Source organism: Salvia hispanica, chromosome 3 (genome assembly GCF_023119035.1).
Source record: "Salvia hispanica cultivar TCC Black 2014 chromosome 3, UniMelb_Shisp_WGS_1.0, whole genome shotgun sequence".
Lineage (NCBI taxonomy): Eukaryota > Viridiplantae > Streptophyta > Magnoliopsida > Lamiales > Lamiaceae > Salvia > Salvia hispanica.
Window position 1 is genome coordinate 20,712,124 of NC_062967.1, and position 16,573 is coordinate 20,728,696.

Genomic DNA, 16,573 nt, shown 5'->3' on the forward strand with positions numbered 1-16,573 from the left:
TAGCTTTCTTCCACCCACTTTTCTTAATATTTCTTAAAACCCGTGCAGGAAAGAAATGGGACTCCTATTCGCGGACATGGAGAGTATTTAAATTTAAAATATAATCCATTTGACATTATTTTAACCGCAATTTTCTGATCGAAAGATTTGGGATTAATTAATTAGCAATTAATCATGACCCATTAAAATTGACCCACAAAAAATTTGAGGTCATAAACTGCTATTAACACCAAACGAGCATAAGCACTAAATCCTTTGCTATTTTATAATGCGAATTTTGAGATTCAGCAATGTAAACGCATTGGAAATCTCGAATAAGAGAAGATTAACACAATTTAACCATCAAAATACACTATTTTTTGGATATTGCACGTTTCTTACCAGACATAAAATGGCCCCAGCTTTCCAGTATGTACCTACCATTCTTAGTTCCATATAATTATCGCACTTTTGTACATTCACAACTAGGGGTGTTTACCAGCTCACCGCATACGGCCTCCAAGTCCAAGAAAACCGAGATGCTTCATTTAGTACAACGAACCACCAATGCTGGATAAGAGCAGGTGAATCCAGAATAGATTTTCTGGCTTCTGCTTATTGTTTGTTTGACACAGACACTCACATCACCATTGTAACCGGGAACAGCCTATCTAACAGTGTGTACAACCCGCCACCGAGGAGGAGGGCACCACTGGAACATATTTAACTTCCCATATTAGAACAGGAAAAATTAACAGCCGAAGGGCAGTTAAGAGTTCCTTTTCAGCTGTAATATAATAATACCTCATAGGATTGATCCATGCTGAGAACTTGCGGAATGAAAGCAGGCTCTGCAGGTAGACATGAATTAGCATTGGCTGACAACGTAAATAGTTACAGTACGAGACTATTTAGAGGACCAAACACTAGCAACTGCATATTGTGGACATTTCTCATTCTGTTACACCTTTTTCAGGGGAAAATTGCTAATACAAAATAGTTTATCACAAGGAAAAGCAGTCGTGATACCAAAAAGGCACCTCGTGGTGATTTTAGATACTGTAAGCACCAGAGAATTAGTGAGGCCAGAATCCAAATCAGTACCTGCAATACTCCAGCAAAAGAAGCAGCAAGAAGAAGAGGAGCAACATAGCCAGTTGTGTATGTCAGTAGTAGACTACCTCCAACCACTGGATCCTGCAATTCAAAATGATCTTGATCATTTTCTTCATTATTAATTTGCAAATCCATTTGAGGCTAAGACGATCTCCAACCATTTAGACTACTCAAACCTATTTTAGTGTAAATGTCACATCAAATAGTGATTTTACTCCAACCATTTACACTAAACTCAAAACTTAAAAGAATATTTTCTATACACCACCTTTTTTTATTCACAAAATTTGAAAAAGTGACTTGGGTTTGTTTTAGAGTAAAACCTAAAGATAGGTATATTTTGCTCAAAAACATAAAATGGGATTGTTTTGGAGTACCGTTGGAGCTAATTGCCTACTCCATTTTGTGTTTTAGTTTTGAAGAATATATCCAGTGATCAACTTGTTTGGCGGTGTAAACCGTAGCCCTCCTCCACCTAAGACGGATTTTTCGTTCGATTTTAATCCAAATTGAGTCGCATCAATTCTTATTTATTCAAATAACTCCAAATCCTGCTTACTATATTTAACTACAAGAAAGAAGGAAAGAATAATATATAGCCGAAAATCTTGCCATCAATTTCCCTCATTCATTTCATCCATCCCTTGATTGATATCACCATCCACACATGGAAGACAGTAGGCTTAAGCAAGCAAAACAATTTAAAAAAGAACAACTATTGACTGTAAGAGAGGAGATAAGTACCCTGGTCGAGGCGACATACCCAAGCAGCGTAGCAAGCACTGGAGTACTGCAGGGTGATGCAGCTAATGCAAATGTAAGTCCAGCCAAGTACGCCTGGACACCTATTAGTCATATACACAACTGTTTAATGCTTTTAGTTTTAGGCTTGGGGGTGCATAAATGGGCCAGCCAGCCAATTACATATCTTGTGAATAAATTGGTTATAGGAATAAAGAGATTATTACTTGAAGGAAAACTAGCAGCAGCTGCACGAGGATCGAAGTTGTTGAAAAAGGAAGGAAGCTGTAACTCAAATATCTGCACCACCCACCAACTATTAACATGATATGTACAAGAAATAGTAGGCTAGAACTCAAAGTAAGCACTGCTGACACCCAGTCAGTAGGTGGGGGTTATCATCACGCTGAGTATATGATAGTTTCAGAGTTAGTCCAAGAAACTGTAAACCATTAAAAACATTACTATGAACCACAGATATTCAGTTGAAGACTTTAAGGTATATTCAGCTATCAGGTGTTTGGTCAGTTAAAATCTGAATATAACTCACCTTAAGTGAGAATGACAAAGATATTAACTACTAAATAGTTCTGGTGTTGTACAATGTTAGACAATAATCCCTGGCCCTAAAGCAACTCAACTCAACTGAAGCAAATAACATCAAGAGAAAAAGGATGAGATCTGAAAAGGAAATGAAATTAACAAAAAGCCAACTTCTGTAGCAGCCTAATAACCATTGGGGTCACCCCCCCCCCGCGCGCGCTCTCTAATCCCCACTAGTGTCTATCAGCATCTAATTGTGCAGGTGATTTCATGTCTACCTATATTTTTTTATGGTCACGGATATCTTTAGAGCATCAGAATCTGCATGTAAGTCTGCACACTCTAAGATTAAGTAAAATCTCAAATTTGCTTGGTAAATTGACCGCTATATAAAAGGTAACAAACAACAGAAGATTGAAAAATAGAAGCACCTCCAAGAGATTTAAACCCATGATGATAGCCAAAGAAGAAGCAGCCACAGGCAGACCCTGCCCAATTTGTCCATAGGCCTTTCCTGCAAATGAGGCTGCTACACCCAGTAGGGCTAATGTTGTTGCCAATCCCATGGCAAATGAGAGAGAATTCCCAATAACCTGTGCAACATAAAATTGAAGAATATGAACAAGTTTGGCACTGCTACTGTAACAGTAGCCACACACTGTCCTGGACATATTTCTTGGCCAATTGTTTAAAACCAATATTTTGATGATTGTCCCAAGGTCTAAGCAAATAGTAGTATAAACAAACACTAATGAGAAATTTCCAGAAAGAAAGGAAAAAAAAAGGGAAAATTTGTGCCTGTATATGCTCAATAAATCTTTTACCTCTGCTTTACTCTTTCCAGATCCAAATGCCCCTATAACAAACCAACCAAATGAAAAATTTAGACACAAAGAAGGCTATCTTTCCAATATATGAACATCTGAGCAGTTTCTCACCTATATAACCAAGGGTAAGGGGCAATACACTCAGTGTGCATGGAGAAAGACTAGTTACAAGTCCAGCACCAAAAATGACTGCCAAACTGCAGAAACATATATGTGAGACTAGACATTATATTATTCATGAAAGAGTTACAAGAAACATATCTCAAAGAAGAATACACTCGAGAGGAGACAAACCTAGTAAAACTGAAGGATGCCAACTGGTCCTGCACTGCTGCATTAGCATCTTGACCAGCTGAAAATAGGAGGCCAGAAAGCCAATCCCCGGAGGTCCCATCAGCAAGAGTATATAAGGAAGCAGGTATTTCCTGAAAACAATAGGTAACATAACATGCATTAGCAATTAAATTCAAAGTGTATCAAGTAATATTTAGGGAGGTAGACTGTAGACATACATCATTGCATAGAAGCTATTACAATAATCCAAAAGTGAAGATGTAATGATAATAGGGCATGTCAGCAGATAAAAGAGAGAAGAGAAGGGAAATGGAAAAAGAAAATCCATTAGGAAATAAATAAACGGAACACGCCATCCCTCTATAGCAGCTCATCACACACAAAGACACCCAATTTTGAAAACAAGAATATCTTGTAATGATTCCATAAAATTCCACATATGAATGAGAAATCACTTGATGATTCATATGTAAGAGAGAACATAACAACTCAAAACCAACAATAGGACAAGCATGAGAAGTATTTCTTCCTCCTAAAAGTGTACTTCATATGTACATGAAGAGAATCACAACAGAATCAAGAGGATAAAATAGGTACACAACATTGAGCAAATAGTAAAAAACGGTAATACAATCCTGATGAGGAGATAAGTGAGTTCTAACCGCAATAGTTTCTAAAGTTCCAGCATTTGCTAATGGCGTCGCAAGGAAAGCCGCAGCTGAAAATTACAAACTAAAACGAGTTAAACATCATAATACACAACCAAAGCAGCAGCAATTACAAACATAACAGCAGATCAATGAAAAAAAAGGGAAAAAAAATCAAATTAGATAAAAACATACAATACCTGAAAATGTACTTATGAAGGCAGTAGTGAGATCAATAGCGGTAGTCTTGGGCAATGAAATGCTAGTGGTACTAACAATTTGGGCATTATCATGGTGACGCTTCAGGTTTAAGGACTGCTGCTTATCTATAGAAAAAATAGAAATGTTAAGAATTGAGTGTTGGCAGGAAAATAAAGGGCGGTGGAGATGAAATCAACCATAATTGGTGGGTAGACGATCGAAACTGGAAACTGGTATGAAGCAAGAGGAGCTGCAGTTGATGCCGCAGCTGCTTAGTAAACCCAACTTCATTTGCAGTCGTGTCTAATTAAGAGAGAGAGAGAACGTAATGGGTTGATTTCTCGTTGGATATTTATTTGGTAGCTAACACACGACTATAAAGCGGGTTTGGTTAATTTATGACGCAACAATCCGAAAGCGTTGACGTGGCTATTGAATAATCACATTTTCATCAAAATGCGCGGGATCTAGGTCATAGAGCAAGCTCCGTGGACCGCTCATCTCTTGCGTCATACGGCTTCTTCCTAACGTGTACGGCACTCACCGGCGAAACACAAAGCTGTCCGCCTATTTATACAGAGTAAAACCAGTGTCCGCCATTTTTAATCTTCGGATAGAAAGGGCGGTGATAGAGAGAAAGGGGAGGGTGAAATCCCACCTAGTTACAGGCTTTTCATTATTTTTTATTAATTTTGTTGGTATTAGTGTCATATATTTTTATTTATAAAATTTAGACAAGGGATATAATTATTGGGATACTTTTATTAAAAAAAAATTCTTTAAATAGAGTTTCCGTATTTACAATTTTCTCAGCTACCATTTGAAAATTTGTTGTAACAGTAATATCTTATTTTGATTCATTATATCTTATTTTATACTTTATACACTATATATTTGGGGAGTGTTATATTGTTAACTCAATGCTTAATTGTTAACTACAACTCAATAATAACCATTAGATATTCAAATTAAAGGCCTAAATCATCAACCACAAAATGTCAATACGATAAAAAAAACGTCAATAAGGCTATATGATTAATTCCAATAAAAATCAATAGGGTATTAATGTCAAGTTAGTTATAACTAACTTTTAAAAGAAATCTCAAAACTTTAAATTCATATAACATATATCAAATTAAAGATAATTTTATAAGGATTCCAACAATATACTACATGCATATGTTCCAACGTCAAAATTTGAAAAAAAAATCTAGAATTTTCGTATTTTTCGTACACAGGTTAATGTCAATGCAGCTAAGATAATATGTCAATATAAAGCATATACAATGTCAATCCTAAATTTATGTTGACATTCTCAAGGCATTGTGTTGATATTTTCAAAACACTATATTGACATTTTCATCCAAAACTCTAATTTAGCGTTTTTTTTTATCTTTTTCGATTTAATTAATAAAAATGAAAATTACACGTGGCAAATTGTAGGCCACACATTTTTTAAAATCATGTGGCCTCAAAATTAGTTGTAGTTAGCAATTAAATGATGAGTTAGCAATTGATCATTCCCCCTATATATTTTAGCCTATTTTGCAATACTTTCACAATATCAATCTCTTTGTATATAAGAAGTAATAATCTCATGTTTTTTTTATTGTCACATTAAAAATAAAATATTTTCTAAAATAAAAAATAACAGTATACTAATTTTTTATTTCTCTTACTTTACTCTCTCTTCATTAACTCACCTGCATAAAATTCCGTGTCGGAAACCAAACGTTTCGTATTTATTAGCAGTATTAGTTGACACCCATAAATTGATAATTATTATACGTTACTGCGGACAACTAATACTGCTAGAATTGACTATCCGCTTTCGAAGATAATAAGAGTGTCAATGTCGCGTTGTCTTATCTTTAAATTTCAGCACCGGCTTCTTTAAATTTCTAGTTCCGCCACTGACGGCACTATTTCAATCTTAGATTATCTGGAATTTATTAATATAGCCTTCAATCTTGAAAATATAGAAAAAATCAGAGGATAATTTTAGAATTTCCTACTATAGTAGTATGACTTTAAATAGTAAACCAAACATATAGTATTAAAGAGTATAGATAACATAGCATCAATTCAAACACCACAAATAGAAATGGAAAACCAAAAAAAGCATTGCTACATAATGGATGTGTTCATATCTAAATGAAATACTATAAAATACTATTCAAACACGCCCTTAAAGTTAAAGATTAAAACGTTACAACAATAATATAAAAACTTAATAAACATTGCACTAAAAAGGATTTGTGTTCCATTTTACCAAAAGATAGAGCAAAATAGAATTGATGGGAATCGAAATGGAAGAAATTGAGGAGTGGACAAATGACCTTTTGGAGACCTAATTAGAACCTCCACCAAAAAGATGATGTCAACCCTTGGCAACTTTCACCCAAGCAAACATTTATATCGACTCTTTCGCTAGCTACACGACACTAGAGTATACTTTCGCTCTGCCACTAGAAGTATACTCTTTCGAGCTCCGCCCTTAGGGTATACTCTCACTCAAGCTCTGCCACTAGTTACATGGTGCTAGTTGTGAATTTACCAAGTGGCTAACCCCCGGGCTAACAGCCAAGTAACCATAGCCCCGCCATGGATTTTGCCAAACATTCATCTAAGCGAACATGGGGATGGACTCTCTCAATGCAGAAAATTTTTTAACCCAATTCTATCTAACAAATGGTACAAAAGACCCTATTTATAGATGTAGAGGAATGGGAGATGAAAGGTCACTCAAACTAGGGTTGGAATATGAAAAGGCACTCAAACTACGGTTGGAATATCAAAATAATTCAAAACCCCTCCTTTTGAAGTCTTCTCGAACAAAAAATGCCCCAGTTGGGCTTTTTCACGCATCAAAACGCCCACCCGTGCAAACTTTTTGGAGTCTTCGTTACTTGACTGCGTGACTTTCATAAAACGACCATAACTTCCTCATCCGGGTTTCGATTGAGGCGTGCAAGGTACTAACGCGAAGCTCTTTTGACGATAAAGACAATGGTGGTCTTAGAAGATCGTTTGGACTTCAAATTGATAGGCATATTGATGTTTGAAACAGACCACAACTCTGATTTGGCTCATGGTATGTCTTCACTTCTCCATCTCTTGGTTTGGCGCTTCCCGGATTCATATCACCAACGATCCTCAAACCAACTTAAAACACATTCAGTCGTTGTCGTCCCTTTCTATCTGCAGCCCAGTAGGCCCAATCGTAATTTAAGATCAACCAGCTCATCCTCAGAATCTGAAAAGGAACATAGAGAGAACGATTAATTTCGGTGACATATCTAATTAGAAGGTTTTCTATTATGGAGTAATATCTAAGGGTTTTTATTTTGGTTTCAGACTTTTGGACCATGTTGTAAAACATAGCAAACTTATCAAATACATCATTTTGTTTTTCAAAAAATACAGTCATGTCATATGTATACAATCATTCACAAAAAGAAAAAAATACCAGAAATTCTGTCCCCCTAAAACTGGTGATAAACTCCACACATCGGAGTATACTAAGAAAAAATAAATCTATTTTAATTGTTATTTGGTTTGGAAGACTCTCTATAATTGTTAGCTAAAATGTAATACTCACAATGCAAACTTGAGGATTTAACTAAATGAGGAAAAATAAGTCTCAAATAACTTGAAGAAGGATGCCCTAGACATCGATGTCATAGCCAAGTAGTCCGATGACTCCGATTAGTAGTTCCATGAGTTAGCTTCACTGATCCTTGTTGAGTCCTGATCCTTGTTGAGAAATCTCATCAGTAGTAAAATCCATGTTTCTCGTTGTTATGCCCAATAATCTCTCATGAATAGATATCATGTAATAGAAAAATAATAAGGATACATTAGAATAGTACAGTTCAGTTCCTTTTAGAGGTGCTCAGGGTTTAGAAACCGGCGGTTGCGGTTCGGAACCGCCGGTTTCCGGTTTTGAAAATTGTTGAACCGAAACCAAACCGCGAGGCGTCTAAGATACTCACGTGAAGCTCTCTTGAAGACAAAGACATTGGTGGCCTTCCCAAAGCGTTTGGTTATCATCTCGATAGGCCGAGCACTGATTGAAACCGGCTGCTATTGTAAACTTTGACGCACGACTTTCATGGTCGTATCATTATGTGACTCAACGAAGATAAATTCTCCACTAGTTAGAACATGAGTTTTACAAGGAGCATGAGATTCAAGAATATCCAAGGCATTAAATGTCATCGTATTGCATTACATTCAAAAGTCTAGATGGGCATTAAGTGGCGGAACCAGGAAATTAAATAAGCCGGGGCTGAAATTTTTGAAATAATAATATATTAAAATCTTTAACTTAACATGAGTGGAATATGGGTCCTACTTATATATATTAGTAGTTTTAAATGAAATGTGAGTGGATTGAGTTAGTAGAATGTATGCCTCTTTTTCATTTATAGTAATTATGAACCAGAGTCCTATTCGCGGACGAATCAAAATGGAAAAACGAGACTCCTATTTGCGGAGGGAGATACTGTTTTCGACAAATCGCTATGTCCTGAAATCGCCTAAGAATAGTCACATCCTGATTTTTTTGAAAAATTATTTCTCATTGTATACAACTAATATATTATTAGTTCATTCATCTCCCACTCTATTTTAGAAATATATCTTAAATAAGTTTCACATACTAATAAATTTATAAACAACTATTTGCATAACACTTGCAAATAATTTTATACTACTAATTCTAATTCTACCAAACCACCAAGTGATCTATTTTATAAATATATCTTAAACAAGTCACATACTAATAAATTTATTACTACTACTTGCATAACACTTGCAATTAATTTTATACCACTAATTCTAATTCTCCCAAACCACCAAGTGATCTGAATCCAAGTACCAAGTAAATTAGGAGGTCTGGGGGCAAACAAAATTTATAAAAAAACATGAGAAGTATTGCACACTGCACTTAAGATTATTTTATTTGATAAAATTATAATCATTTACATACCCATCAAATTTTTATCTGAATCGGCTAATTATGTCAAGAGCAATATCATTAGTTTATTTTATCCAAAAATTAAAAGCAGCCCAACAATTATATAAATGGCTCAAAACTTATAAGCCCAAGTCTATCTTCTCCAACAATTTTGTCAATTACGCAGAATCAGTGGCGGCGGCGCGGATTCCGTGGATTCCGTGGAGTCTGGACGGTTGGAGTGTAGGGCTTAATCTGGGGGCGGAGATCGGTCGAAGAATGGAGGAATAAGGCGGGGTCGGGGTTCGGTGCCGCGGGGGCTTGTCCCTACGCTAGTTCCGCCGGTGCATTGCATGCGGTAAACATTTTATCAAGGACTTCGAAACAATTCTTACATAATATAGGGCCAGAATCAAACTTTTTCGAAATGTGGAAGCGATAATTGAATTTATTAAGAACCTGAAGGGGCTGAATGGAATTTTTCAATGGTTGAGGTACCAAACTCAAATTTTTTATAGTAGCTGCACCAGATCGTAAATATCTAGAAGATTGGGGTCTAATCCGAAATTCTTCAAAGTTTGGAGGACTACACTGCAAGTTATCCTTTTTATACATGCAACTTACGTTTTTCACCGTTTCGAATTGTTCTTCCAAACCAGACTCCTCCGCCACCATCAATCATCCTTTTCTGTGGTTTTGGAGAAAATTGGAGTCCGGCGGGTGCCGCCGCCGCTTTTCTGGTGGCCTTTGCTCCATCGCGAGGAAGGTCCACATAATTTTCCCCAATTCCAGCGCTGCCTTCTACCACCAGTTGCTCTCACAATCCTTCAAAATCTCTTCTAAAATTCTGCCCAAATCTATCAGCCAATTTCTATTTCTATCAAAAATCTCCAAATCTCGCTTGAATTCTGCCGAATTTGGTGGCGTATGTGTCTTCGTTGTATCTGAATTGCTAGAATTTCGTGGATAAGAGCTCAATAATTCAAAAATATGTTGGCTGTAGCGCCAAATTGTATTACGCGTAGCTCGTTGGAGAAAATGCTGGAGGCTCTCCAGCGAAGAGACGAGAGCGGCACGCCGGATGTCCCTCCTGCGCTGCCGCGACGCGCCATCCCTCCCTCTCGCACCCCGTCCGCTAAGAGGCGGCTATCTGTGTCCATGAGCGATACAGCCGGGGTGAGATCGGGATTTTGTGTGAAGAATGGGAAGATGAGAGGAATTGGATTTCGTGATGCAAAAGTGGAATTACGCAGATGGTGTTATGCAGATGATAAGAGGATTGACAAGTCTGCTCCTCATAAGGTTGGGTTTTTCATTTGTTGTTGGTGATGTCAATTCCTGTTTTTTCTCTCATCGCTTTCTTATTGTGTTTGGTTGCCAAGGTCATATGTCAAATCCAGTTTAGAATAAGGAGCATTGTATGCATAAAATGTTGCTCTGTCAATTTTTATTTGCAATCCGGTGTTTTCCATAGACATAAAATACGATTGTGTGTGTCTGAGTTAGCCAAGCGGTAGAGATGATGAGTCCTCCATAGTGTGGCCTTTAAATTTAAATACATTTACCCATAAAAAAATACACAAATGTGCGTTGTATCTATGTATTTGACTTCCAAAAAGCGATAGAAATTTGTGTACATTTCTTTTGGTAATTGATAACTGTTTTGGTATGTGGTTGAACAGGTTGGTTTCTTAAAAGGTTTTAGACAACAAATCCTTACTCCTGAGGTGCAGAAGTATTTGGATACTCATCAACACCTCCACGAACTCAATGAAATAGCAGTCACATTGCAATCATGTAAGGCCCTTGCAGTTCCATCAAAATAATAGTAATGTAAAAGACAAAATATACTGTTTCTGCTAGTAATTTACTGTCTATCAACAGATGTTCGTGGTGAAATTGCAAGAAAGGAGTATAGTGCCTTACTCGCGATGAAAAATCAGGTGAAGCTAGATGAGATGGTGATTGTGCAATTACAGTCAGGTAAAGCTAAAAAAAAATACTAGAAAACTTCTTCTTGAGGTGTAGCTGATAAATCATGAGCAGTTATCCCAATCCAACAAATTTGGTTGTGCAGTAATTCGGGGATGGTTGGCAAGAAGGCATTTTTGTCGTCTCCAGAAATGGATAGAGAAAACTCGTGGCAAAGTAGAATCAGACCTGAGCATTTCTGAAGTGGAGGTAATGTGTTGGAAAAGCCATGATTTAGGGTTTAGAGTTAAGAAGGAACTTATTATTGGTTGTTCAGAAACTTATTGTTGCATTTTAGTAATGAGTTAAGAAGGAACTTATTGTTGGTTGTTCAGAAACTGTCTCCGAAGATGTTGCCACTGATTGTTGGAGAACTCCAAAAGAGGGTACTAATGGCAGAAGAAACTCTTGAACAGAAAGAAAAAGAAAATGCAACCTTTAGAGAGCAATTGCAACAGTACGAGGCGCGTTTGGCAAAGATGAAATCCATGATGTGGCAGCAAGTAAGTTTGTTTGCTCCATTAATTTTGAAATAATAGAAACTTTCTGGCCATTACATAAAAACCCTTGTGCAGATGGATTTGGCCACAGCAGAAAAGAGTGTCGTTCGAGAAGGCCAACGAGATGGAGGCCAGCCACCTTGTCCTTACAGAGAGACTAGTGAATGTTTAAAACATGGCATCAATGAGCTGGTGAAAACGAAGGTAAGTTTTGAGGATGGAAACCATGCTACCGTTGGGACTCCTGTTGGGAAACTGCAAAAGTTGAAACGCGTGATCAAGGCATGGGTGAAGGGGAAGAAGGTTGTGTCGATGAGAGATTCAAAAACAAAGATACACTCAATGGGGCATGGTGAGGCTGATGGTCATCCAAAGAAATGGTGGGGAAAGAAACGCAAGAGATCATGGAATCATGGGCAAGATCGATATCGTCTCATACACATATCTTGATCCCAAAGGCTATTCTTGATCAACTTGACCCTGCCCCATTTCTTGTTCTATGTTCTTGTCAATCTGTCAATATTAATATGACAGTAATATAAAATGTGATTATTAATAAGGGCTCTCAAGTAATTTGAGAAACTTATATTACTATAATTTGAATACACCGAATATATTCAATTTCGACTAGGTAAAGTAAAATGAAAGAAATAATTTGATTGTATAGCTCAATGAGTCAGGGGTTTGAATCACTTTAATCACCAAGTAAATCAATAACTGTGAATCACTTTAATCACCAAGTAAATCAATAACTGTAATATATATCATGTTAATTTCAAGACATCGCACAAAGGATTAGGGCTTTGAGCAAAGCCGAGTTTTAATTTCTACGGCTCAAAACTAAAAACAACTTTCTTTCTAAATTATGTAAATATGGCTTTAAAACAAATGATATTAAAAAATGGCGAAGACAACTTTTTGTTGATGTTTGATGATAAGTTGTTAAGGGACTCAAAATGATCGTGTTTAATTTTTGGCACCAAAAAAAAATAAAATTTACGTGTAAAAATATTGGTTGCTTGGGCTTCAAATAAAAATAGTACTCCTTATTTTCATTGGAAATCAAATACTAGTAGAAATTTATTTGGTGAATTTCACATATATTAGCTGAATCAGAACCGAAAAAGCTAATGAGTGGAATTGAATCGGGATTCCGATTGTGTTAGGTTTGACAATTCATTTTCGTTCCAACCATAATGACTTTATTGGGCAAATTGATGAAAAAGTTACGAAGATTTATTGAATTTTAGTTTGTCCCACAAAAATTATATAGTTAAACTTTATGATTTTTCGAATTAATTTTGATCGTTGCAAAATATACTAGAATTTGACCGAATTTCATGGTTTATTTTGCAATTTGCATTCTGTAACTAACACATGACGCACCATTAAAGTCTCTTCTAGGCATATTCTTTTTTTATTAGTTTATGATATCCACTTTCTTAGAATGTCCACACCACAGCCACAACCACACAAACTTGTTTGCCTAATTAGTACGACCACAAAAAACTTGTACGCCTAGTTATCACAAAATAAATTAAGGAATTTTTTTTAAAAAAAAAACATTTTTGACCGCCGCGGCTCATCTGTCGCTTGCAATACGCCGCGGCTCATGACCCACTGTGGTCACTCTTACTACTCCGTTCATCCACTAATAGGAGTCTCATTTCTTAGCAGCACAAGTTTTAAGAAATGTTAAGAAGAGTGGGTGAGAAAAAATTAGTAGAATATGTGTCTCATTTATATATATTAGTTTTAAGTGAAATGTGTTAGTAGAATATGAAACCTTATTATCTTTTATAGTAAAAATAAATCGGAACTTCTATTTGCGGATGGACAAATTAAAATGAAAAAGACTCCTATTTGGTAACAAAGTACTATTTATTAATATATTCAATAGTCCAACTTAATTTTTATATAGACAAAAAAATAAACGATTATCTTATAGTGTACATGGGAGTGTTATATTGCTAACTCAATACTTAATTGCTAACTACAACTAAATAATAGACATTAGATATTCAAATTAATGGCCTAAATTATCAACTCCGAAATGTCAATACGATCAACAAAAAACGTCAATAAGGGTATTAGAGCATCTCCATCCGTGCTCTTAACTAAGAGCACGGAAGTGGGCCCGGACCCATTTTTATTCCTTGTCCTTAGGCAAGAGCACAACACTCACATCCGTTCTCTTCCGCAAGAACAAGCTCAAGGGTCCCATCATTCTATTATTCAATTTAAATACTTCAATTACTATAAACATTTCTACATTATAAAAATACATTAAAAAATAAAAATTACATAATTAAAATCCTAAAAAATAAAAATTACATAATTAAAATCCTACAAATTAAAAAAATACATAATTAAAATCATACAAATTAAAAATTACATAATTAAAGACTAAAAAATACCCTCGTGGAAGACTAGTCCTCTATCCCCAATGTTTTCTTGAGACCCCGTATCATTCCCACATGTGTTGCAAGTTGCTCGGGAGTCATGTTAGACGTATCGGTCGTATTGAGTTGACCCAAGAGAGCCCACAACGAGTTGGTCGGTGGTTGAGGTGGCACAAAGGGAGCGGGGGCGGATGGAGTCGGGGCGCGACCACGGTTGGCCGTCGCCTTCTTCCTTCCTTGCGGCCGGCGGGAACTGCTTGGGCCAGCGTCGGGGCTACCCAAGTTAGTTCCGGCAAGCTGGGTAGCCACATCATCGGAGGCGCCGCCGGATAGGGCTACCGACCTCAACCGTTTGCTGATGCTACTACGCCACCCCTATACATCGAATGTTGGCGCCCCTCCTGCCAACAACTGAGGTACTTGAACGGTTTCAACTCCAAGCTTTGGTAGGTCGCCAAGGCGGCATTGATGATGTCAAGCTCGCTCTTGCCGATCCCCGCCGCCCGCTCTTCCTATTGGTAATACCCCTGAAACTTACCAATTGTCTCGTTGGCTCTGTAGATGCAATTGCGCACTGTAACAACCCGAGTTTTCTTGCACTAGTTTTGGAGTATAAAAAAAAATGGACAAAGAGACAATTGGAAATAAAGTGAAAGGAAATTTATATTTCAAGGATAAAAGTAAAGGCTATGCTTTTACTAGATAAATATTTGAGGAATAAGATATACAAGAATGTTGGAGATACATCTAGCACATGTTTACATATGTGAGAGTGACAACACACACATCTATTCTACACCATTATCCTACTACACTAGTCAACAAGTTTGGAAGCTAGCTATTTTGGTGATGGAGCCAAAAGATCTCTAGAGGAGCATCTTCTTTCTTTTCCCTCACTCTCTTTCTCGAAAAAGGTAGCCACAAGACTCCAAAGCTCTAGCCATGTACCTGCAAATTAACACAAGAATAGGAGTTAGAAGATGACTCACAAATAAAAAGGAAGGGAGGCACAAGCTCATTTAAGAAAGGGAAATAGTATAGCTTGAGATCAACCCCTTTTTGGCACATTCTCAACTAGCATCAATGAGGAATCAAGACAAATGAGCATGGTAGAATGAGCCTCTACACAAGCCCAATATAGACATGAGTCAAATCCTCTTCTCTCCATCGTTCAAGGCTGAGGAAACAGCCAAGAGAGACAGCCACACATACACCAAAATAGTAAGAATAACATGAACATCAAGCTCAAAAGAGGTAGAGCTGGCAGCCCCAAAATAGGAGCCTTTGCCCCCAAGACTTACTCAATTAAGTAAAGAAACAAGATGCCAAGAAAGAGATGGAGCTGGCAGCCAAAAATAGGAGGCTTTTCCCCCAAGTTTCCAACACAAGAGGCCTATATAAACTTCCTCCCTACCTCCTTTTTCCTCCACCACTTTGACACCCCAAATTTCACAAAGTTAGAATTTCAGTGAGGAGTAGAGAGGAGGGCGAGGAGAGGCAGCGGCAACACGGAGAGACATCCGTAAACCGAGAATCGCCAAGGAGAGGTATTTCATAGCACTCCTCTCCTGCATCACGTTAGAAAAATAGATAGCCCAGAACGAAAACTTAGAACGTAGATGCTCAGAAACCAGATACGAACCATAACAATATTAGTAACTGGAATCACCATAGTAGAGTATGAACACAGAATCTGGGAGCAACACCATAATACACCAGGCCAAGTAATCTCAGATATATAGTAAGCTAACACCCCTTCCCAAGATCATAACTTTACTCCACTAAATAACAACAAGGAAATCCTCAACATAATTACTGCCATAGCTCAAAGAAATTGAGTCAGGGGGGAAGGGGGAAGGAGACTTAGCTTTGGAGTGAGGAGTATTCGGCGGAGCTGCCCGGCGACGAACGGGTAGCGACGAGCTCTGGGAGACCTGGCTAGAGCGGAGGCGCTGCCGGAGTAGCAGAACAAGGCGGCGACTGGTGTCGGACGGCAGCCGGCGCCGTCGAGGAAAGATCAAGAGAGACGGCGGACCTCGGAGCTCCCACATGCGAGCCGGAGAGAGTACGCGCAGCGCTAGGGGCTCCCTGACACATGCTCGGCGGCGGCGCTGCCACCACTGGCGCGAAGAGGCGACGGGAGGGCTCGACAGAAAGGGCAGCGAAGAGGGAGAACTCGATGGAGGAAGGAGTACGCGCCGACGGAACTCCGGAATTCCGTTGAGGCGGGGCGCGGTTTCGCCGGAGAGGAAAGGCGCCGCCTCTGAATTTGATTTAGGGATTTTGAAATTGATTTAGGGATTTGTTTTGGAACTAAGAGATGAAAAAGAAAAAAGGTTGCAGGGGAAGGAAGAGAGAGCTCTGGCGACGCCGGAGATGGCGATTCGCCGGA

General features: G+C 37.8%; 2 protein-coding genes across 3 annotated transcripts; one reads left to right on the forward strand and one right to left on the reverse strand.

The window, feature by feature from the left end:
• Window positions 1-315: 315 nt before the first annotated feature.
• On the reverse strand, window positions 316-5,013 carry LOC125210282 (cytochrome c-type biogenesis ccda-like chloroplastic protein). Of its 2 annotated transcripts, none has more exons than XR_007174367.1 (12): window positions 4,546-5,013; window positions 4,348-4,473; window positions 4,163-4,218; window positions 3,501-3,631; window positions 3,318-3,403; window positions 3,204-3,235; window positions 2,811-2,972; window positions 2,064-2,136; window positions 1,859-1,940; window positions 1,084-1,176; window positions 784-830; window positions 316-691 (listed from the first exon to the last, which is right to left on the reverse strand). XR_007174367.1 is itself a non-coding variant. In XM_048109838.1 (12 exons), exons 1-12 carry the CDS (start codon window positions 4,637-4,639, stop codon window positions 619-621), a joined length of 1,074 nt encoding a protein of 357 aa, XP_047965795.1. In that variant the 5' UTR covers window positions 4,640-5,009; the 3' UTR covers window positions 316-618. The 2 variants fall into 2 exon arrangements, 1 of the variants encoding a protein (XP_047965795.1); XM_048109838.1 differs by having other exon boundaries at window positions 1,840-1,940; window positions 4,546-5,009.
• A 4,953-nt stretch (window positions 5,014-9,966) lies between these two features.
• On the forward strand, window positions 9,967-12,376 carry LOC125214733 (myosin-2-like). The gene is made up of 6 exons (XM_048115868.1): window positions 9,967-10,610; window positions 10,991-11,105; window positions 11,193-11,291; window positions 11,386-11,489; window positions 11,615-11,782; window positions 11,855-12,376. Exons 1-6 carry the CDS (start codon window positions 10,299-10,301, stop codon window positions 12,227-12,229), a joined length of 1,173 nt encoding a protein of 390 aa, XP_047971825.1. The 5' UTR covers window positions 9,967-10,298; the 3' UTR covers window positions 12,230-12,376.
• The last annotated feature ends 4,197 nt before the right edge of the window (window positions 12,377-16,573 follow it).